Source organism: Danio rerio, chromosome 3, assembly GCF_052040795.2.
Source record: "Danio rerio strain M-AB ecotype USA chromosome 3, GRCz13ab, whole genome shotgun sequence".
Taxonomy (NCBI): Eukaryota; Metazoa; Chordata; class Actinopteri; order Cypriniformes; family Danionidae; genus Danio; species Danio rerio.
The window spans coordinates 6826262-6850768 of NC_141023.1; the positions used below are offsets into that span (position 1 = coordinate 6826262).

At 37.2% G+C, this 24507-nt stretch overlaps 1 protein-coding gene across 2 annotated transcripts; it reads right to left on the reverse strand.

Moving 5' to 3' along the window:
* Positions 1-1223: 1223 nt before the first annotated feature.
* Positions 1224-23346, reverse strand: zgc:113443. 2 transcript variants are annotated; one of them, XM_087243370.1, is made up of 3 exons: positions 23145-23345; positions 18730-18893; positions 1224-3167 (listed from the first exon to the last, which is right to left on the reverse strand). In XM_087243370.1, exons 2-3 carry the CDS (start codon positions 18839-18841, stop codon positions 1912-1914), a joined length of 1368 nt encoding a protein of 455 aa, XP_087099496.1. In that variant the 5' UTR covers positions 18842-18893; positions 23145-23345; the 3' UTR covers positions 1224-1911.
* Positions 23347-24507: the final 1161 nt, after the last annotated feature.

Sequence of the window (24507 nt, forward strand, 5' to 3'; positions counted from 1 at the left end):
ACACACACAGACAAAGCTCTCTCTCTCATAAGCGCGCGTGCACTAACACACACAAGCACCAAGCAGACACACAGGCAAAGCTCTCTCTCTCTCTCTCTTTCTCTCTCTCATTCGCGTGCGCGCACTAACATATACACACACACAAGCACCAAGCGCACACACAAAGCTCTCTGTCTCATTCGCGAGCGCACTAACATATATACACACACACACACACACACACACACACACACACAGGCAAAGCTCTCTCTCTCTCTCATTCGCGCGCACTAACATACATACATACATACATACATACATACATACATACATATATACATATATACATACACACACACACACACACACACACACACACACACACAAGCACCAAGCGCGCGCACACACACAGGCAAAGCTCTCTCTCTCTCTCTCATTCTCATAGCAATATCCGCGATATTGCTAGACAGCCCGCTCCCGTCCCAAATTAAACCCGTTACCGACCGCTCCCGCGATTTATTCGGAAATTTATTCCCGCGCCGCAGAAATCTGGTCGGGTCTGCGGGAATGCAGACCTCTACTTCACAGGACTCCACTCTTGTAAACAAATGCTCCATCGGACTCTCGGTCTGCCCACACTCATCAGCGATGCCAAACCAACCAATCACAGAGCTTGCGTTACATTTTTTGGGAGGTGCGTGTCAGCGACGCGGACGGCCACGGCAAGGGCTATGTGTCCACGCGTAGGCTGTTCCGTAGCATATGCGTGCGCTTGATGCAGAAGTATAAATCAGCCTTAATCAGTGGTGTAAAGAGCACTGAGAAATCACTCAAGTAAAAGTACGATTACTTGCCTAAAAAAATGTAGTGCAAGTAAAATAAAAGTATCTGTTGTAAATATTACTCAAAGTATGTGTAAAAAGTAGAGCTTTCAAAAGTACTCAAGAGTAGCGAGTATTTCGCTGTGAAAAGCTGATGCATTTAGATGTTATTTGTGCATGTGTGCAAACGTAACATTCTGTAGTGCATTTGGTTATTGCCCAGCAGGCACACAACGTCATAAGACGCTAATACTAGGTTAGATTTAGGTCATGAGGTCAGGTAAACAAAATTTTATGTCTAGCCAACATCTAAGGACAATGTTATTCTGATGTCCAGTAACGTCAAATTACGTTGGTATTTGGTTGATTTTAGGTTGTTGGAAAGTGACCAAAATCCAATAGAGGCAACATCTTAAACCAATGTCATATTGATATCAAATACTGACATTTATTCATCAGGCATGGCAACCAAAATCCAACGTCTGATAGACGTCATAGTAGTAACATCCACACAACATCAAGCCATAAAAACATTAAACGTTGATATTTGGTTGATTTTAGGTTGGACATTGAGGTTGGACGTTTTTCATTTCCAAACAAAATGTAACGTCCTTCTTGACGTTGGGGTACAACGTCAATCTGACGTCATGCTTGACGTCTTGTGCTTGCTGGCTGTTTAAGGCCATTTCGGTCATCATACAGCAAACATCCGTCATCTTCTCATCAGTGACATGCATCTGAACAGTCTCTGGGTCAATGCCTGTAAAGAATTTGCACATCTTCTTGGACCCTTTTAATGCTTCCAAACAGTTTGCTGCATTTATAAAGTGTCCATGTCTTGAGGTGGTTCAACATGAAGCGATTTACCTTCTATGTGCGATTTGATTGGACAGGAATCGCAGGATGGATTTTTCTAATCCAAATTGACAGGAATAAAAGTAGAGACTGCAGGTTGCATTCTGTGAAATGGCGCGCCTTCTTACACAAAATTCTTCTTACAAAGAAAGCACGCAACATACTGTATTTAGATATTCATCCACCATAATGAGGCGTAGTACCAAATTCAGAAGTACTGGATTGAGCTTTGCCTGGCAAGAATTACACCCTGCTTTTAAGGTTTCTCTCCGGTGTGAATCCTCTCATGTTTTTTCAGCTGTCCTAAGTGTCTGAATTGCTTGTCGCAGTGTGAACACGTGTAAGGTGTCTCTCCAGTGTGAGTCCTCTCATGTGTTTTCAGGCTGTCTAATGTACTAAATCTCTTGTCGCAGTGTGAACACGTGTAAGGTTTCTCTCCAGTGTGAATCCTCACATGTTTTTTCAGGCTTTCTAATGCACTAAATCTCTTGTCGCAGTGTGAACACTTGTAAGGTTTCTCTCCAGTGTGAGTCCTCTCATGGGATTTTAGATGTCCTGAACTATTGAATCTCTTTTCACAGTGTGAACACTTGTAAGGTCTCTCTCCAGTGTGAATCCTCTCGTGTTTTTTTAGGCTTCCTGAATAACCGAACCTCTTGTTGCAGTGTGAACACGTGTAAGGTTTCTCTCCAGTGTGAATCCTCTCATGTATTTTCAGATATCCTAAATCCCTGCATCTCTTTTCGCAGTGTGAACACTTGTAAGGTTTCTCTCCAGTGTGAGTCCTCTCATGTTTTCTCAGATCTCCTGATTTACTGCATCTCATGTCGCAGTGTGAACACTTGTAGGGTTTCTCTCCTGTGTGAATCCTCTCATGCATTTTCATCGTTTCAAATTGACTGAATCCCTTACTGCACACTGAACAAATGTAAGGTTTCTCTCCAGTGTGAACCCTCTCATGTATTTTCAATTTTACAGCCGTATGAAAGGTCTTCTCACACTCGAAGCACATGTACTCCCTCACACCGGTGTGGATCTTCTGATGATTTCTAAAACCATATTGATCTCTGAAACTCTTTCCACACACAGTGCATGGATAAGGCCTCTCCTTTATATGAACTCTAAGGTGTTTCTTTAGCTGTGAAGCCCTCAAAAATGTTTTGCCGCATTGATCACATTTGTGTGTTTTCTCTCCAGTGTGGATCAGCATGTGACTAATAACGGCTGAGGGCTGTCTGAAACTGGTCCCGCACTCAGAGCATGTAAACGGTTTCTCTCCAGTGTGAATCATCATGTGATACCGGAGACTCTTTTTGTTTGCCAGACTCTTCCCGCACTGGGTGCATGTGCATGGTTTCTCTCCAGTGTGGATCATCATGTGATGCCGGAGACTCTTTTTGTATAATAGACTCTTTCCACACTGAGTGCAGGTGAAACAGTTTTTGTCTTTTCTCTTCAGTGAGTCAGTTTCTTCTTCCTCTTTGACAGGACTGTGTGTCTCCTCCATCAGGCCTGAAATAAAATAAAAATACTGCATTTTAAATGAATTATATTAAAGTTCCCCTATAATGAAAATCTGGGTATACCAAGGCATAGTAAAATAATAAAAGCTCAGTGTATGGAAAAGACCATATTGTGAGCCGTAAACACTGCTGTTTCCTCATTTTCATGTAAATTAGAAGCCAAAGCAAACTGTGATGAGACTCACAGGCCAAGCCATCCACATTTGCATGTATGCCTACTTTAGGTTGTTCATCCAGAGCTGACGAGTACCTGACGTCATCAAGAGAGCACGACTCATATGCAGCTGAGATCATAAAAAAGGCTCTGAGATCATTAATATTCTCACCTCAGGCTGCGTTTAACAAGCCAACATTTTCTGTTCAGACAACAGTGGTAATTTTCCTCCCTTAGTAATTTTTGACCTTACATTCAACTTATGTGGGACTTTTATTTTGAAAACGTGAGCCCCTAATTGTTTACGATCCATTACTCAGGCATGTGATCAGCCAAGGACAAAAAACAAGGAAGACGAGACACACACATACATTATATATATATATAGGGCTCGAAATTGCGACCATTTTGGTCGCATATGCGCCAGAAAATTAATCTATGCGACCTCATAATATATTTTGGAGCATTAGTGCGACTGCTGATAATGGTTGTAGTGCGACCTGTTTTGATTTTTTGTAAAAACGTGCTGAATCGCTCTTCCCTGCCGCTATATTGGTTCATATTAGCTGTCATTCACTCAAGGTATTCCGCTGTCAGATGACAGGGAAGGAGCTTTTATGACCACGGGAAATGCAAACGGCTGAAGAGTAAAAACTTAAAGCACACAGGTTTGCAAACCCCACCTAAAGTTGAGGTGCAGATGAGAGCGATCATGACACGTCACGTGGTGAGTAATGATCCACCAGCTGAGATCAATCGAGTACGCGCTTCTTGGAGAAGGCGCCCGAATCTCGATGCGTTGCATTCACTGCGTGTTCAGCGCAAATGTCTGCTAAAAGTCAAATCTAATACTGTACATATCATCGCCAAAGAAGCTCGCCTTTACTAAGTTTACACTGAAACTGCGGCTCATAACAAAGAGCGGTATTGCGCCGATGGTTAGTGCAAGAATCCTGCTCTGCCTGCTCGCCAGCTTTTCCACTAACACAGAAAAATGAAGATCATCTCAGACTGAACCTTTAAATTGACACAAACTGAAACCAAATCTTTTTAAGAGTGATAGAAGTGAGACTTTACTTACTTTCTTTTGTCTATTCTTTTTTGAGGTGTATATTATTTGTATTTTTTATTTATTTACTGATGACTGCTTTGCAGCTTTCATCATTGAATTTAATGATTTATTATAATCTTTTGTGTTTTGTAGCAGAAATATTATTTATTAAATTGACATGCATATAAAAACAGCAGTACAAAATAAATATTTCTTACTGCAATGCTTCATTTTTGTTTGATGCAAACTACAATTATTTTTCATAAAGTAACAGACTTTTTATAGCAGATAACCTACATTCATGCACATTCAAGGCAGTATCATAATGAGAAATGGAATTCATTGTTATTATTATTGTCATTTCCATCATCACTAATATTCTATAGCCTAATTATTAGACATTCATTTTGGAATTATTGCACACAAATATCAATGTCTTCGCAGCATTAGTTAGATAGTTGTTTCTGGTTTTTGTCAGTCCTATTGATGTTGTTTTAAAATACAATAAATCCCTTAAAAAGCAATTTGCAGTGGTGCTCATTCATTTTTGGTGGGTGCTCCTAAATTTTTTCTGGTGCTCCTAAATTTATTTTGGTGCCCCTAAATATTTGAAGTTGGGAGCACCGGTGCTACCAAGTAAAAAAGTTAATTTCGAGCCCTGAGTATAGGTTCACACCTCTAGAATTATTGTAAATCATTAATATTCTGGATTAACTTATTGCTAATTTGACCAAATAAATATAACCAGAACTCGCCGCTCTTCCGAGCGGACACGGTAATCTGCTCATTTAGAAAAAGGGAATTTGATTGCTACTTCTTGTGAAGTAGATTAATCATTCAAAAGTTTTAAACAACTTATAATAGCTAGGCAGGGGAATCTGTATTTCAGTGACATTTTCTCGTGAGGCAAACAATACAATTCATTTGATTATAACAGGATTTATTGACTAGTCAGACGGATAACGAACAAACATACATTAAACACAGAACAAAAAGGGAAACCACGTGGAGACATCGGGTCTATAGAACGTGTAACAACAAAGAGAAATAGTAAAGCTAGGAAATAGAGGCTTCAGATAAAAGAGTGACAAAACTTTCAGTTCCACACGCACCATTAAGGACCACCAAGATTATCCAAACAAAAACACCTTTTTTGATAAAAGGGGCACAGCTTAATCGCATGACTAAAATCACCTGGACTTCCATGTTTGGAGGTCCCTCTTATGCGAGTCTCTCTTCCGTCGTGATGAAAACTTTTGATGTCCTCCTTGATGCGTGGAGTTTGTAATGCAGTTCGGACGAACACGATCGCAAACTTTAAACTGAGTTTACTTTGCCGGAAAATAAAGAAAGCGTTACGGGGAAAAAAGTCCATGCTGCTTAGAAAGCCACGTGGCCCTTAAAGGGACCACGTTTGATGGGTTCTTTGTTAGGACCCTCTCTTTCTGCCCAGATGTTTGGGGGGAAGTCTGCTTATACAGATGTTACTACTTCAATGTGTTCCTTATGCCGCCATTCATACCGCGGCGACGGCGGTACTTGATGCGCCAGCAGCTTTTGACCGCTGGGTGGCAGTTTAACCACAGATATTCAGCTTTGCCTTTTCACAACACTAAACAGACTTTTCTGTGCGTACCTTATGTGATCAGATGTGTTCAATTAAAATATCATTTTGATTTAGTTTTCTTAGTGATAAACATGATCTTACCAGGGCTTAAAGTATTCCGGCACCATGCCGGATCTCCGGCGTGCGGCCGTGAGAGAAAAAAAAAATAGAGCTTGCACATGCGGTTTAGTTGGGGATGCTCAAAATAACTGATTAAGCAATAACCGAAAGGGTGCGTTTGTAACCGATGAATGGTATCAGTTAAACGATTAAAATATGCTTTCAACATTTTTAAAGTTTGGCTGCATACGGGGCATCTGTTTAATGGTTTACTGACTGCCGCCAGTGTTTTACGCTCTGCTTATGCTTGCTCAGCGCGCTTAAAGTTTTGCCGTTGCGCGCTGTGTGCTCGAGTGGAAAAAGCGTGTTACCTCTGTTTCATTGTTCAGTCAAATGAAAGCACTGCAGGGTTTCTGTTGAGGTGACAGCGGGGTTTGGGTTGTCAATTTGAGTACTGTAAACTTTTAAAAATTGAGGAGAGACTTGTGGTCGCTGTTTCAAGTTATCCAGAGCTGTATTTATAGATCTTGAATATCACAATATTATTAAAATTACAGTTATAACATCGACAGCAACTCGACTCGCGCACACCAGCTGATTCAGTCGTTTTCAAGTGACATACAAAGGAGGCTTCTTTTTTTCTTGTCAACCATAAAAGGCAGCGCGGTACGTCGCGCGTTTTTGCAACGTAAAGGCGTGCGCTTTGTGATCGGCCCCTAAATGTACAACAAATATTTGTTAACTCTTGGGATGGTGACACATGCAAACACACGTTTCTACAGACACATTTTGCCAAAGAAGCAAAATGAAAGAAGGATATTTCTCGTCACAGTTTCACACAGTGTTGACAATAACCAGTGCTGATGCAGATCACCTCTGTGCTGTCTGGAGCCGCTTCATAAACTTAAAAAAAGCAGGCTGTTGATGATTTAGGGTGGGCTACAACCAACAAACCCCTTTTTTATTAAATTTTTTATTTTTTGAAAATTACAGTTATTAATAGTTTTTATATAATATCAGCTTTTAAAATAGCCTACAATCTACGAATCAAACAAATCCAAAGATTTTCTTGATTTTTGTATAATAATAACTCCGCACCAAACTGAGGCTTTCATTTTATAGCTTAAAACATGTATGCAAATGTATGCAATGTCATATGTAAGGGCTTTGACGGTCACCGTGACGACAATCACTCTAGAACACACATTTTCTTTTCAAAAATGGGCAAATACAAAAGAGAAACTGATAAATAGTAGACGTTGATGAGAAATGGAGCAGCATATTTGGTAGTTGAGAACGATGTAGAGCTGGTTTCCGAGAAATGCAGGCGGCGGAGCAAGATACTCTCTTTGCCACGGTTGCGAAAAAGTATCTGTATGGGCTACAGGCACACAGTCTCAGTGCTGCTGGAAACATTGTAATCTCAAATAAGTCTCCGCTGTACGAATATTTAGCATACTTCGGTCTTTTTTTATTTCTTAATTTTTACATGAAGTGTAAATTAACTTAGGTAGGCTACTTGGGTACAGGGGCGTAATTTGTTGCTAGTATACCGAGGAATGTTTAGACAGTGAATATTGTTATGATTATTTAAAAAAATTATAAATAAATAAATTAAATAACAAAAAAAAAAATAAAATAAAACACCTTACGGAAAGGATGCAATGAAGGAAAAGCATGCTCTTAATCATTCTTCATAATCTGATTCGTACCCTATACATGCAATAAACTTATATTGCGCCAACAAGAACAAGCTCTAAAAGGTAAAGTCTAAAGCAAGAGGAGTTATTGATATGATATTAATATTAGTAGTATTAATATTAGTTGTTAATATCAATGATCGTAAACACGACCTGCGTTGTATAATGAACGGCGTCATTGTGTCCTGTCTGCGATTTTTTTTTTCGTTGAAGAACAGAAAATTCATGTTATCACCATCTTCCCAGCCAGGTTTTCATCCACAGTTTCCGCTTTTGTTTCTTCTCAAACAATAAAGTTTCGCTATAGCAGGCCCGGCGGCAGGATATCATAACTGAGGGCGCAAGGGCGCAATCCCATTGCACTTGACTGAATTTGGTCCTTTCTTGTTCCTTTTATTTAGGCTATTTATTCATTCATGACTTTGCATTACCGATATAGTCTTTATATATACTTTTTATAGTAATAATAATATGCAGTTTTGCTATACCGATTTTATTAATGAAGGCAACGATACCGTTTACAATAATGCAGAAAGATAATGTTTAAGCACCAAACAAGTGGTTTAAATTATGTTAGTCTCCTTATTTCTTTCCGTTTTATTTTAAATATTATAAATGTGTAAAGTTTTAGGTAAAGACGTAAAAATATGCCCACACATGCAAGCTAAACTAGATCATATCTGAGTCATCACGTTTTATTACTCAACCAAAATCAGCGAGGAAAAATAAATGTTTTAAATTAAATTATATTTAAATGTTACATTAAATAAAAAAATTAATTTAAATGTTAAATGCCATTTAAAAATAGTTACTAAAATTAATGTGTTACTTAGTTACATTTTTAGGCATTAGTGTAGCCAAACAGAAAGCCATGTCTACCTATATTATTCAGCTTGCAGCGGAAGAGGTGGATCCGCGGTAAATCCACACGCACTAAATAGCCTACCTTTTTCTTTTACAACACTGTAAACATAACTTCGCAGGCAAACAACGCAAAAGACATTTTTAAGTGTCCTAAATTGACTGCTGCAGTAGAAGGGGATGTTTTTTTTTTTTACATAACTGTAAACGTGTGCTTTAGCTATGCCAAAATGAAAGCAAATATTTTGTTCTGCGTTTTGTCAATTGTATAGCTTAATAATAATAATTACAATAATAATAATAATAATAATAATAATAATAATAATAATAATAATGGATATAATAAATTATAATATTATTTATAGTATAGACATTTTTAATACTACTTTAATATTAATCCCTAACTCAAAAACTAATGTGAAAATGAATGGCAGCTGTGCTAAAATTAATGTAATGGGAAATTTCTTCTGCGTTTTTCCCCTTTATAGCTCAATAGTTTTATTCAAAGAATTAGTTAAGCAAAACATGAAATAAATTAAACTGCGTGTCTTTGTGATATCCACTAGTCCAGTTTTCTCCAGTGTGAGTTTAGAGTGCGCCTCCACAACATGTGCATTTATGCCTGCACCAGATCAAAGCAGGTGTAAAGTCGTAAAGTTGTGCGTAAAGTTGTGCGTTCAACTAACAATACCCGCTCCACTGTCTCCAACACACAAATACTCGAACTCTTTATTTGTGAACTTACTTTTGATAATAGGCTACTATCATTACCTTTATCATGATTCTATTTTTATTTTTATTATTCAATTTTTTATTTTATTTTCTTTATTATATGTTATATCCATAATTGTTTGCACTACTGCCCTTTTTGCACTGTCTTTGTACGCAGTGACGCTGCACTGCTTTGGCATTACGAATGTACAGTTATTTGTTATGCCAATAAAGCACCTCAAATGTGAAAATAGCCTAGGCAACAAATAACAAATCGAAGTCTAATAACAACAAATGCCATTTTCATTTTCATTCACGTGTGGGTTTTGACAATATGTGTTTAATTAAGCTATAAAGATTAGCCTATCAGATGAAATGCATAGTGAAATATGAAATAAATGTCAATTTTGCTGAATAATTAATTAATCTATATCTTTAATATTTTAATACCTGGCTTTGGCCCAGAGAAAGAGGCGCGCGGCACTATCAACCCTGCTTTTATTTATTAAATGCTTCCCAACGCCGCATTTCTGTTGCGCGAAAAAAAGCTGCTGAAAATAAATAAAGTTATGCCAATGCCATTTTAATAGTTTCATGATAGTAGTAGCTGGTGTGCTTCATCTGCGTGATTCTGATTTGACATTCTTCCGCTAAACTTGCGCTGTCTTGGTGTAAATGGGCTATGAACTGTTGCTATTGAGGCTAAGGCAGGTGTAAATAGGCTATAGTTCTCTCTGCAACTTTTGAGGTGGGGGAAATGGCAGAGGCAATTCAAATGAACCATCTCTAAAAATAAAAAATGCCACGTACGCGGCATCTGTGTAAAGATCATTACCTTATTTTATTATTATTATTATGATTTATTCATTCGTTCATTCATTTTCTTTTCGGCTTAGTCCCTTTATAAGTCTGTAATTGCCACAGCGAAATGAACCGTCAACTTATCAAGCATATGTTTTACGCAGAGGATGCCAGGAGGGCCAGCTGGGGCTTCGGGGGGCGAAGTGAAAGGAGAGGCGGACTTTGCCCCGAGTCTGGGAAAGATGGCTTGCCGTCATTACACTAGTTTTCCGAAGGCACACGAGTTGCATGCGCCAAACACATGAACAAATAAATTAATAAATAAGGGAAAGAAAACATCTAGCCTTATGGGTTGAGAGGTCTTTTTGATTATAATCGCCGTTATGTTTCCGTTTTAAATGTAAGGCTGTTGCATAAAATAATACAATTTTAATTTATAAGTAACTTTGCTGCGTCCCCCTGGATGTTTCAATAACGCATAATAATCTTTACACCATATTAAAGACACAGCAGACTAAAGGTTTTCGAGAGTTTTTGTCAAGTTTAAACGGTGTGTTTGTGCGTGTTTATATGCCTGCATATGTGTGTGTGAGAGATTGAGCAAATGAGCGCTCCCTTCACAGCTCTGGTAAGCTGCGAGCAGCTTCTTTCTTTTTGTTATTTATTTTGCAGATAATACACAATATGAATACAACAGAAAGACATAAAACTTTACGTGTACCCTTTTGTAGACTCAAAACAAGTGTCATATCTTTATAAAATAGCCTAAGCCATATCGAAATATAATTTAAAGAATTACAAATATCGGATATAATAAAATCGCATGAAATAAATAAACCATTATAAAACAAGCAAAAGCAACAAGGTAGGCCTTTATAGCCTACATAAATGAAACCTTTAAAGCCATATTAAACAAAGCCATTTTACAAAGGCTTTGTTAAAAAAAAGATTTTATATATTCTCTAAAAACAGTAAACACCAGAGAAGGTTTAAAATATTATTTATTTATTTATTATTTATTATTTGGATACGATGATAATAATCAAATCATGCAAACAGAGCATTTTTGAAGTGAGTGAACGCATGAACTGCGACCTTTTTTCTGTTAACCAAATGTGCAGTGCCACTTTAAAAACGGATCAGGGGAAACTACAAAAATAAGTGTGTTCTGTGTCCCCAAACAAGCATTGATGTTTTTATATGACGCGCTAAAATTGAAAAATGAAATTTACATGAAGAGCTTTATTAGTGAAAAGCTGCGAACAACGAAATATATGCTGTTTTATTACTCGCTCTGTGCTTAAATAGTCTACTTAACACTTTCCTTAAGATCACAGATACAATATGCAACATCTAATTCCGGGGACGTTCTGGGGGCAGGGTTTGCGTGACATGCTGCAAGCTACTAGCCCGAAAGTGAAAACGCGACATGATTTCAGCCTCACTGATGCCCATTAACACCTAACAGACAAGCTTTTGGTTATGAATAGGGGGAAGGGGTCTCCACTCTTAAGTGTTTTTCATAAACATATACACAAAATCCAAAAATAGGATGGATGGCTTATCAAAACCTATGCGTTTAAAAACGAAACCGCATTAAATATGGGGCCTTATGAAAATGAATGTTTCTATGCACAACAACTTTTGAACTGAACTAAATGTGTTATTTAAAATATCTATATTACGCTCCAAGCATTCCCCAAAACGAATATATTTTTAGGTAAAAACACAGAACATAGCTGAATAGAGTGTTGCCTGCTTTAGATGATAGGTTATTAATTATATTATAAATGGTTATGTTCTGGTCAATGAAATAATACCGTTAATAATAAAATGGTGGGCCAGTGATTCCCTCGCTGTCATCAGTGCATGGGTTAATGAGCTTAGGAGAATTCTGCTTTGCATTTTTCTATGCATTACTAACATCACTAAACCAGACATTTGTTTTATAAGTTAACCAAATATTCGCAGAGATTCAGCAGTTTTTTTCTGACGCGTTTGCCATTCATGCCAGTCAGTGAAAAAAAGTAACTGTGGCCCTGTTTGCAGGTATTAAGATTCGTTTTCATCAATCTGATGCAACTTTTATTATTTACAGGACGTAAAATTGCAATTAAAAGTTTCAAATCAATTAAACTCAATTTATAAAAAGACTAGCCTATTTTATGCATTAAATAATGAAATATAACTAATTTCCTTTATTTCTGATCAGACCATGCATTTTAGACTATTTTACAATTGTAATATGTGCATATGCTTTTTTTAAAATAACATTCGTCTAACAAATATTTTAGCACATCGAAAGTAATTAAATGACCTGTTTTTTGATTAAAAACCTTTATGCAAAAGGATCAGAAATTGATCGTGCACGCGCAGGAAAATGCAGTTATGTGACACATGACATGCATGGCTCCTATGCCGCGTTTTTAGGATAAATTGGCATATAGGTGCTGCTTTGAATAGAATAAAACTATTTAAAAACACATCAAAAACTTCACAAAGCATCTTATGGAAAAACACCAATTGCCGGAGTCTGCTTTCGGTTTTAAAAGAATCAAGCAGCTTTAAAAAAATATAATTTGCTGAAGAGAAATGACAGAAAAAAAAAGATTAAACATATCGGGACTGTTAAAAGAACATTTCTCTTTAATATATTCTTTCGACTCGGAAACATCAGCTAAGATTATGAATTACGGAGTGTCTCTATTGCCTGCTTCAGCAGTGCGTCGGGCTGGTTATGAACGAGGAGGCGGAGAGAATGCGCTGTTTAGTTTCAGCTTGATATATTTAAATAAAAACTAACACCGAACTGCTTTTAACGCTCAAAGTTAAACTAAAATGCACAACTCTTGTTGGTTGCACCCGCGGGATGCACAATAAACCAAACGCGCCATTATTTTAATTTTATATTCGTGAAGAATGAGCCATGAGATTGAGATTTTTGAAGGTGCTCCAGCGGCGAAGTTCCTGGCAGAGTAGCGAGTGAAAAAATGTGCATGCAGAAATTGGACAAGAGGAATAACATTTTAAATTATATAACAAGCATCGTATTATTTCTAATCCCCGCCCAGTTTTAATATAAATTGTGTTCTTTAATATTTGTGGCTGGGAAGTTTATTAAGAATATATTTATAATTATATATTATTAAATTATATATATATATATATAGAGAGAGAGAGAGAGAGAGAGAGAGAGAGAGTGAAAGAGCCATTACAAGTAAAACAACAACAACAAAAAACAACAACAATTTTACTTTAAAGAAAAACAGATGTTTTGAGAAAAAAAACTGAACAAAACTGAAACTAAATTATTAAAACTAAACTTGCGGGACTTTATTTATGTCCTGTGGCAAAATTATTTTTATTATACTTTAAAGGGCCATGAAACCCCCTCGTTTCAGCAGGGTGTTTTCACACCTCTACTTTGGAAAAAGTCAGAAAAGTGGGCGTGTCCAGCTCTGTTTAGGGGGGAGTGTCGGAGGAACTAAAGTGGGATGGTGTGGGAGTGTCTATTTGTGCACGCGCGAGTTTCAGAGTCAAAATACACACACACACAGACAGAAGAAAGTGATGGTGTTTAACCTACATGGACATCTGTAGTCGAATTATTTGCCAAATTATTAAATGTTGGACTTTAACTGCGGTTTGGCTCTTTCATTCAGGGAATTCATTCATGCCTCTCGCGACAAACGTGATATTTGATTCGAGGAACTGCTGCAAGTGTGTATTTTTCATGCAATGTTTGATACCGCACGGCGAATGAGAGAAAAAAAAAACTCTGCATTTCCCGGAAACTTAGATGCACACGGCAGGTAGTGTCACAAAGCCGCGTGTGTTATTCCGGTCACCAAATGCGGTGCTAACATTTCTGCACTCAGTGCAATAGTTAACTTAATTCGATACAAACAAACTGAATAAACAAAGAGCACTGGTCGCTCACTTACCAAATCTGTAGAGACAGGACAATCACCAGCAACTAGAGCCGCATCTTTATGAAGAGAATACTACAAGCCAATCCAGATTTCTGCGTTTGCAGATGAGAACAGCTCTCAGGTAAACAATAATCCTCCTTGGACACGTAAGTTATTGTTGTCGCGCGTCGCGTACACTGTAATCCACACGTGAGTCTGAGCTCTCACAGAGAGAAAATGAAAACGAAACTTAACAGCAGCAAACTATAAAAGCAACACTTCACGCTTGTTTTGCCAACACAACGTGGCGTCTTTGTGGTGTAAACACGGTGACAATAATGAATATTAATGAAGTTGCACAGTAGAGCGCGCTGATTGGTTTGACCCAAGCTTTACTCATGCATTAATGCAGCACACTGTAAGACGTAATAAGACACACTCTGGCACAGGCGTCCAGTCTGCACGCTGGAATACACGCTATTATGTCATGAACGTGACGCAGCTTCAAAAATTCGTTTCAAACAGGAAGTACAAATTTGCTTGAAATAACGCAAAAACATCCAATTTACACTTTTTAGTGAAATATAGGTGTCCTAATAGTGTTTTTAGCAGTGTGGGACACATATACGACTGTCAACAGCTCAAAAAATGTGTTTTGGTGTTTCGTGACCCTTTAAGTTATCTGCTTGAAGTAGGCTAGGTCACATTTATCAATGGTAAGTTTTAGTCTAAGTTTACATCAATAACAATGTGCATTGTCCTTTACCATACAAAAAAGGAAGAAAAAAAACATTATTATACACCATAGTAGCCGCAAATCTTTTTAAATGCATTAAAAAGCAAGCACATATCTTAGCCTTGCCTTGAGTTTGTTCACATTCTGCCTGTATTAACATACATGCTGTATTTTATTATAGTTCATTTTGATGAATTAGGTCTAACTGACAGCTTTTTCTTCTTTTTTCGCGGTTATGCGGCATTATATTTCACACGCATATGCAAGGTGACTGAAATTTAAATTAAAATACCAAACATACTGAGCCATTAATTCAAAAACAAAACAACAGTTATAGCTTCTTTAAAGGAGAACATTGACGTTTTGAAAAAAAAAAAACTGAACTGAAACTAAATTATTAAAAATAAACCTGCGAGACTTAATTTATGTTATGTCCTGCGGCAAAATTAGTTTTATTATACTTTCAGTGATCTTCTTAAGGTAGGTCAATTTATTTATTTATTTATTTGCTTTTGATGAAGCAGCATTCAACTTAAGCTCTTTAGACCATGCCCCTGACCGTTTCTCAGTGTTTCGCCGCAATATCTTTAAATAAATTAATTATTTAGGCCTATTTTCATTATTAATTAGTTTTCATTATTCGTTTATTATTATGTGCAATTGTTGAGACATAAAATAAGATAGTAAAATATAATCAACAACGAAAATTAAAACAAAAACAGAAACAAAAACATAAATGAAAATGTCTTGTCTTAGTCCTATCAAAATAGCAAACACTGAAAATCTCTCTATATTTAGGCTAAAAGACTGCTTTATTTATTTATACTCATTTGACTACTCATTTGTACTGAATGTTTGTGCTTTCATGTTAGTTGTCTTTTATTTCTTCAATTCTATTTTCCAAAACTAGTCCTCTTTGCACTTAAAAAGTTTACAATAAAGTGTGTTAACAAATTTTAAATGATTAATGAAGGAATTATAATGCTTTGACTTATTGTTTAATCTCATTTACAAGCACAGTAGCATATTTAAAGCTGCTGTGAAGGCTATTTCTGTCCGTTCGCATCCCGTCCCTTTGCGCCCCCTGGCGGCTCATTCACAAGCTGCGGTCATATACTAAAAACAGAGCGGCAGTTATTTCAAACGGCGGCGGTATAAGGCGCGGCGGTAATAGTCACTTTGAACTCTCACCTACTGTACCTGCGGGTCACGTGACAACCCGTACAGCATTCTGACCAATGATTTCAGGGGAAAGTTTGCGCACGAACCTTTCTTTGTCTCGAGGCTGCTCGTATGCAAATTTGAGTGTCCGCCTAAAGCATGCGGACAGGCATTTAATGCCGGGCTGTAAAGAATAAAGCAATGCGAGTTATGGTCTTGCTCTATTCATCATGTGTTGTAAAATGTCAACATAATTTTTCATATCCTTACAATATTTATGCTTTACAAAGGCCTAAAGGGAACATGCATACAGGTTATAAGAGAGGTTACACAGGTAGGAAAAGTCAGAAATGAGATACCAAGTGTACAAAACATAACTTTAGTCTTGTGCTGGTTCAGGATTTGAGGAGTTCATTTTCTTTCTGTCGGGACAGCCTTGTGTGTGTGTGTGTGTGTGTGTGTGTGTGTGTGTGTGTGTGTGTGTGTGTGTGTGTGTGTGTGTGTGTGTGTGTGTATTTGGGCAGGAATGTCTTAAGAGATAAAGTCTGTCGGGAGGGGTACCCAGACTTTTTGGAGCCAGGAGTCGTAAAAACCCTCCTGTCGACTAAAGCCAGACTGTGATAAAAACAATAAGTAATTTTATCTGTGGACTGTACGCTACATGTGTTTGTGTGGACGAAAGGGAACAGGAATGTCTTTGAAGTTCTAGTAGAAGGGACCCAGGAAAGTCTGTTAAGTGTCCCGGAGTAATTAAATTGTCACTCAAAGAGGCTTAGAGCAAACTTCCTGGCACCGAGTGATCGTATCTGTCCTCTTTAGATGAAACCCAGACCATTTCTTAAAATCAATAAGTAGTTTTATCTATGGACTGTAAGCTACAGAAAACACACACACACACACATATATATATGCATGTATGTGAAGTCAAAAGTCATGTTTAATAGATCAAGAACATTTTCACAGTATTTCCTACATTATAATAGTGTTTATTCTGGAGAAAGTCGTGGGCTATTTATTTTAGTCTAGCTGGAGTAAAAGCAGTTTATATAGACCTAATAAGCATGTCAATATAATTATCCTCTATGTCAATTGTCAAACAAACATTTGTCATGACTTGTCACTCAAAAGCATATGCTACAGCTACTTCATTTATAATGCTGCCAAATGAGATTACTTGGAAGCTTTCTTGCTGTATGTAGTTTATTTTGTCCTTCGTTTAACGTTTACACTGTTTATTATACAGATTTATATTTTAAATACACCCGTTTAAGTAATGAGCTGTGCACCTTCTGTGATTGTGACCATCTTTTTGTAAAAAACAGTGATATTTAATTGCATCCACTCCCACATGAAAAAATACTACAGTAACTTATAGGAATACTAGTGTTTTTGAACCATATTATAAAAATAGCCGATTTAAATTGTATAGTTGCTCTGGTATCACAACAACTATAAACATAACCCAATACTGAATAAACATGTTCAAAAACGCTAAAATGTTTACTGTAAATTACCAAAGTATTTTTTCATGAGGTCATTTGTCCAGGATAAAAAAAACGCAAACGCGATCTCCACCACTGGTGACGTTTCCAGTAAGGGTGTCAAAATCGAAATCGATCGAAATTTATGCTCAATTTCGATTATCGAATCAAAAAATAGAATCGTCGATGTTGCCACGCCCCCATGTCACGTCAGCTTGGCTTGCCAAGTGGGGAAAAAACAGGCTTGTTGAAGTGCTTGTTAAACTGCAGAAGCAGGAGACCTGTCGACAGAGCTTAAACCCTCTCCTCTTTCAATGAAGTCGCCGGTGTGTAAGCATTTTGGATTTCCAGTGAGTTATGTTGACAACGTTCGTGTTGTCGACAAAAAAACACAGTTTGTAAGCTCTGCTATGTACGTATTAGGGTTAGGTTGATAGACGATGGCCGCATCGCGATCATCCGCCCCGCGCCCGTTGCAAATCCGCTTGCGAAAAGTACACACTCAGGCCCTGTTTACACTAATATGTCTTTGTTTTTAAATGGCATTTTAGAATGACAACAACTTGACATCCACAGTGGCGTGTAGCATTTCTAAGCAGCCCTCCTTCCTCACTACCGCTGAAAATGCACATCATGTGACCACACACACTCATTCACACACAGACACACACACGGACACAGACGTACACACAGTCATGCGCTCGAGACAGCGGATCCAGGCAGTCAGCCGGTCAGTAGACTGCTTCAATCTTTCACTCACTTGTACTTAGTCATTTTAGCGAACACCTCAGATACTGTTGGCTGGTTCCTGTTGGTTGTGCGTCTTTTTTACCGACGCCATTATAACGACACAGATCACTGCCTATTCACGAGTCCCGCAGAAAAAGTGATTGACAGGTGGTAATTATGTGTGTAACTTGCCTTTATTCATTTACTGTATGATTTGTTTATGGGTAAAACAAAGACCATGCAGGTCAGGTAGTTTAAACGGTAGGCTACAAATGATTAATTCGTTATTTATTAATTAATTATTCATAATCGAAAATCGAATCGAAGCGTGACTTTAGAATCGAAAATGTAATCGAATCGAGGATTTGGAGGATCGTGACACCCTGATTACCAAAAGAATAAAAGACAACTGAGCAACAGTCTCTATTTGTTACCTTGTCAATAGAAAGTCTACTAGCTTTTCTCTCTCTTTATATAAAATCACTTGTTTCCTCCTGTGCTCGTTTAATAAATCAGATCAACTGTTCAAAGCTTCTCATCATTATTGTGCTTCAGGCTTATTAATGAAGAATCAGGAATAAACACCAACCTATTTGTTGTTCAGTATCTTCAGGTTTAATTCTGCAGGGTTCTGGATCACTCATGTTCTCGCTGTCCTTCAGTAAACTCTTCACTTGAGCCTGATGCGAATATTCCTGCATTTATAACAGAAACACTTGCATTAAATATTCAGTATATAATTAACAATCATAACTGTTTCGCTCTGACACAAATGTGCATGTATTTGACCATTAAAGTGCTCGAATTAAGATGGCGTTAGATGTGTGTGTGCTCTGCTGTCCGAGGCTAAGCACGGCGTGCGCGCAAACACACACACACACACGCTACCTGTCCGAGGATAAGCACGGCGCGCACACACACACAACAGCAAGTGCTCTTTTGCGCTTTTAAAAATATGAACGATGCGCATCCCGTGCTGCAAAAGTTACATTACAGCACATGCTTTTAGTCACTTTCACTTGGAACTGAGCTTTGCAGAGGCAAAGAATTTTCACACGTGTACAACTGGAAAGGGGGCGGTACGTGATGGAATAATCGTTTATCTCGATTAATGGTTTTTCATAATCGTTACAAGCCAAAATCGAAATCAGATTTTCGATTAATTGCACAGCCCTAACATTAGGTATGAATAATTCTGTAAATCATTTATTAATGCAATAATAAAATACAAAGTTGTGCTTGTTAACATTAATTAATGAACAGAGATTTAACATGAACTAACTTTAAGTTAAATAACATTACAAAGATGGATGAATACCGTAATGAATACATTACCAATTGTTTGTTCATTTTAGTAAATGTTTTAACCAACTTTTACCTTGACAAAAAATTATAATATCACTTTTTACTTAATATCACTTCAGTTTACTTTTACTGCAGTAAACTGTGGTGTGTTGTAATATAGTTGTTGAAAATGTAGGGGGGGTTGGGGGGGCTTAAGCCCCTGACAGGGCTCGAAATTGCGACCATTTTGGTCGCATATGCGTCCGAAAATTAATCTATGTGACCTCATAATATATTTTGGCGCATTAGTGCGACCGCAGATAATGGTTGTAGTGCGACTTGTTTTGATTTTTTGTAAAAACGTGCTGAATCGCTCTTCACTGCCGTTATATTGGTTCATATTAGCTGTCATTCACTCAAGGTATTCCGCTGTCAGATGACAGGGAAGGAGCTTTTATGACCACGGGAAATGCAAACGGCTGAAGAGTAAAAACTTAAAGCACACAGGTTTGCAAACCCCACCTAAAGTTGAGGTGCAGATGAGAGAGATCGTGACACGTCACGTGGTGAATAATGATCCGCCAGCTGAGATCAATCGAGTACGCGCTTCTTGGAGAAGGTGCCCTAATCTCCTTGCGTTGCATTCACTGCGTGTTTAGCGCAAATGTCCGCTAAAAGTCAAATCTAATACTGTACATATCATCGCCAAAGAAGCTGGCCTTTACTAAGTTTACACTGAAACTGCAGCTCATAACAATGACCGGTATTGCGCCGATGGTCAGCGCAAGAGTCCTGCTCTGCCTGCGCATAAATTAAGTCGGCTGACTCGCCTGCTTTTCCACTAACACAGAAAAATGAAGATCATCTCAGACTGAACCTTTAAATTGACACAAACTGAAACCAAAACTTTTAAAGAGTGATGATAGTGAGACTTACTTTCTTTTGTCAATACTTTTTGAGGTGTATATTATTTTTTTATTTATTTACTGATGACTGCTTTGCAGCTTTCATCATTGAATTGAATGATTTATTATAATCTTTTGTTTGTTTTGTAGCAGAAATATTATTTATTAAATTGACATGCATATAAAAACAGCAGTACAAAATCAACATTTCTTACTGCAATGCTTCATTTTTGTTTGATGCAAACTATACAATTATTTTTCATAAAGTAACAGACTTTTTATAGCAGATAACCTACATTCATGCACATTCAAGGCAGTATCATAATGAGAAATGGAATTCATTACTATTATTGTCATTTTTTATCATCATTAATATTCTATGGCCTAATTATTAGACATTCATTTTGGAATTATTGCACACAAATATCAATGTCTTCGCAGCATTAGTTAGATAGTTGTTTTTGGTTTTTGTCAGTCCTATTAATGTTGTTTTAAAATACAATAAATCCCTTAAAAAACTATTTGCAGCGGTGCTCATTCATTTTTGGTGGGTGCTCCTAAATTTTTTCTGGTGCTCCTAAATATTTGAAGTTGGGAGCACCGGTGCTACCAAGTAAAAAAGTTAATTTCGAGCCCTGCCTGATGTATTGTTATAAGCCCCTGATGTTTTGGAATATGTTGCACTTAAATAAAAATAGGTTGTATAACATTTATTTTGTTATCTAAGTACTGAAAATTACCACATACATCACGCCCATTCCACGGTTGTTGCTAGAGCGGATACGTTTGCGGCCGGAAGTTAACGCAAATTATTTCTATTATTTATTAAATTTCTCATTTGTTGTATTTTATTAACGTCAACCCCCACCCCAACCCTAAACCCAACCGTCACAGTAATGTAAAAACTGTAGTTGTACCGAGTATTAGTTATGTTATCTATTAAATTACCTAATAAAATGTATTTTTAACGCCTACCCCCACCCCAACCCTAAACCCAACCCTCACAGTACAGTAAAAATATTAATTATTGTTATACAGTGTCATAAAAAAATGCTGCTTTATTAATGTGCATATCGCACTTCCGGCCGGCCGCATATCCAATCTAGACTTTACCCCATTCCACTTAAAGCAGTGTTTGTGTCGGGTAATTAAAGTCAGCTGTTCAGCAGTACCTGTTCCTACCGGCAGGTAGAAGTGGCTCTGTTGTCACATGTTTTAAAAAATTTTCGCCACTTCATTCATTTTCACAGTATAAAATGTGTGTAGTTTTGGTGAAACCAAATAACTGTAGTCAATAAAATGTGCATCATATCAATGTAAACACATGCAAATTAGTCAGAAAAACGTAAACTGTACTAGTTTCTAGATATGATAAAGATATCTAGACATCTTCATCTAGATATATAGCCAGTCACATCTGTTTCTGTAATAGTTAAATCACTGTGAGTTCATGCATCTAGCATATTATTTTATTGCTATATTCTACTGTAACATGCCAGTTAGCATTGAATTATAAATTGACTTTCTTATGAAAATACCTAAAATGCCTGGAAGAAAACATATGGTTGAAGTCAGAGTTATTAGCCCACCTGAATATTTAGCCCCCCTGTTTATTTCCCCCCCATTTTCTGTTTAACGAAGAGCAGATTTTTTTTCAACACATTTCTAAACATAATAGTTTTAATAACTCTAATAACAAATAACTAATAGTAATAACTGATTTATTTTATCTTTGTCATGATGACAGTAAATAATATTTAACTAGGTATTTTTCAAGACACTTCTATACAGCTTAAAGTGACATTTAAAAGCTTAAAAGGCAGGTTAGGGTAATTAGGCAAGTGATAGTATAATGATGGTTTGTTCTGTAGACTATTGGGAAAAAATATAGCTTAAAGGGGCTAATAATATTGACCTTAAAATGGTTTTTAAAAAATAGCTTTTATTCTAGCTAAAATAAACTAAATAAGACTTTCTCCAGAAGAAAAATATTATCAAACTCTGAAAATTACCGTGCTTTGTTAAACATAATAGGGAAATACTTAAAAAGAGAAGAAAAAAATTCAAAGGGCAATAATAATTCTGACTTCAACTGTATAAAACATTTATTGTCGCAGTCGAGTAAATTATCAGTTAAAGCCTTTTTATGTTTATTCAGATCTTATTTTCATTTAATTACAGCAATAGCTGGATGCCTTCATCCATATTAGAGATTTCCTGAAATGTTTTACTACTTTTGTAAGGCTTATAAGGATTTTCTGCTCAAGTTTGGTGTTACAAGTCACAAAGCTTCAAAATGTATTGTTAAAAGAGTGTCAACTCAAAAACCCTTTATTTATTATTAAACCATTTGAAATCCTATTATTGAGATTACTGTAGATCACTTTATGAAAGTGAGGGTATTTTATTGGGGTTAATTAGATTTTTTTTTTATTCTTTGGGGCTAAGCCCCTTATCTCTTTCGACCCTAGCAACGCCCCTGATTTATACTAACGTTACACTATTTCCTATAAATGACTACAGTATTTGTCCATGAGGGTGAAATGAGTGAACACAGCATTTCATTTGCCGCTAATAAAGATCAGACAAATCCTGAAGTATAAGAATGTGTGAAAGTAAACAGGAATCATAACCTGTGCTTTTACCGCGAGAAGCTTTTACATCGAGAGCTTTAATAAAGAGGTTAGTGGCCAAAACCAAGCAAAAACAAAGCTGAAAACCGACACTGAAGAGGAACACAGCCGAGAGAAAAACACTTGAATATTGAGAAAGTAGGAATCTGAACTAATAAATAAGGAGAGAAACACAACGTTACCTGTTTACATATGAACACGGTAAAAGTCCGCTATTCCTGATCGCTTTCACAGAGGAATTGACAGTCAAGAGCCAGGATATAATGAAGAAAGGCAGGAGTTGTGTCGTGTTCGCTAAATAATCTCTCTAGAGTTGATAAAAGCTGAAGTGTAGCCTCTTTGTTTCTTCTCATCTTCAACACGAGTTTAATGTTGCTTGTTCTGAGCTTTTCCTCCAGCGCCTCCGCTATCAGTGTGCTGTGTACTACTGCCATCTAGAGGACAATCACAGCAACAGCGACTTACAGCGGTCACCGGGCGCCAGGAGGAAATCAGCTTCAGTAAAACGAATCTTTCAAAATCAAAGTTAAGCAGACAATAAATAAATAAATAAATAATTAAATAAATAAATAAATAACCAACCATCAAAAAACTTTAAATACAACTTATTTTAGTTCAACTCATCATAGGACAAACAAAACAAGTTTAATTTACAGCAGACACCACACATGAAAAAACTTCATAGAAATATACACTAGATATCGCATAGGGACCCTGAGCATGCGTCAATAGCGCCGCCACATTGGTACAGTGCTCCCAGGACAAGTGTCATTCAACCGCACTAGTCAAGACAGTGTTATTACGTGAAGATGCGGGACTTTAGCGCTGTCTACGGAGAAACAAAGAAAACAAAGCACAAAGGCAGAACATTTCATAAGTAATATTATGTTTTTTTTTTCTTTTTTTGTATGTTCTGAACTTTTGTGCTAATCAGGTAACGTTATTGACGATAACAGTCACTTACTGCATTCACCATACGACAAAGCAGCTCCAACTCGCACTAAACACTCGGCTTATGCTAGTTTTGTTGAATAAAATCAGCAAACAATGCAAAAGAAATATGTCAACGAGATGCTGCGCTGCCAGAAACTTGTATTATTGTCGGCTAACGTTAGTGAAAGAGTCGTTCGGGGGATTCATTCACAAGCGAATCGCTCCCTCCGTCAGTATGAGAAGTGAAAGCAGGAGAGGAGCTGTGTTTCAGGACATGATTAGATTAAATTTAACAGGGAGGGTGAATAGTACATTTCTGTACACACAAACACAAGCTTTTTGTTAGGAATGCCCATGCGGTCATTGATCCGTCAATGTAGAAAAGTGATGTAAAATTATAATTTTCAGAAAAAAAAATTGCATACTAACATCCAGGAAAACTCCCGATCATAGATATATGTGTATATCTCTGGCTTTGGATGGCCACAGTCCTCCACTGTACCTTGGTCCCGCATACATTTCAAAGGAGCGCTACCCTGTAGCAAGATGGCGGCACTATTGACGCATTCCGTCCAATAGACAACAATAGGCCAGGCGACATCTAATGTATAG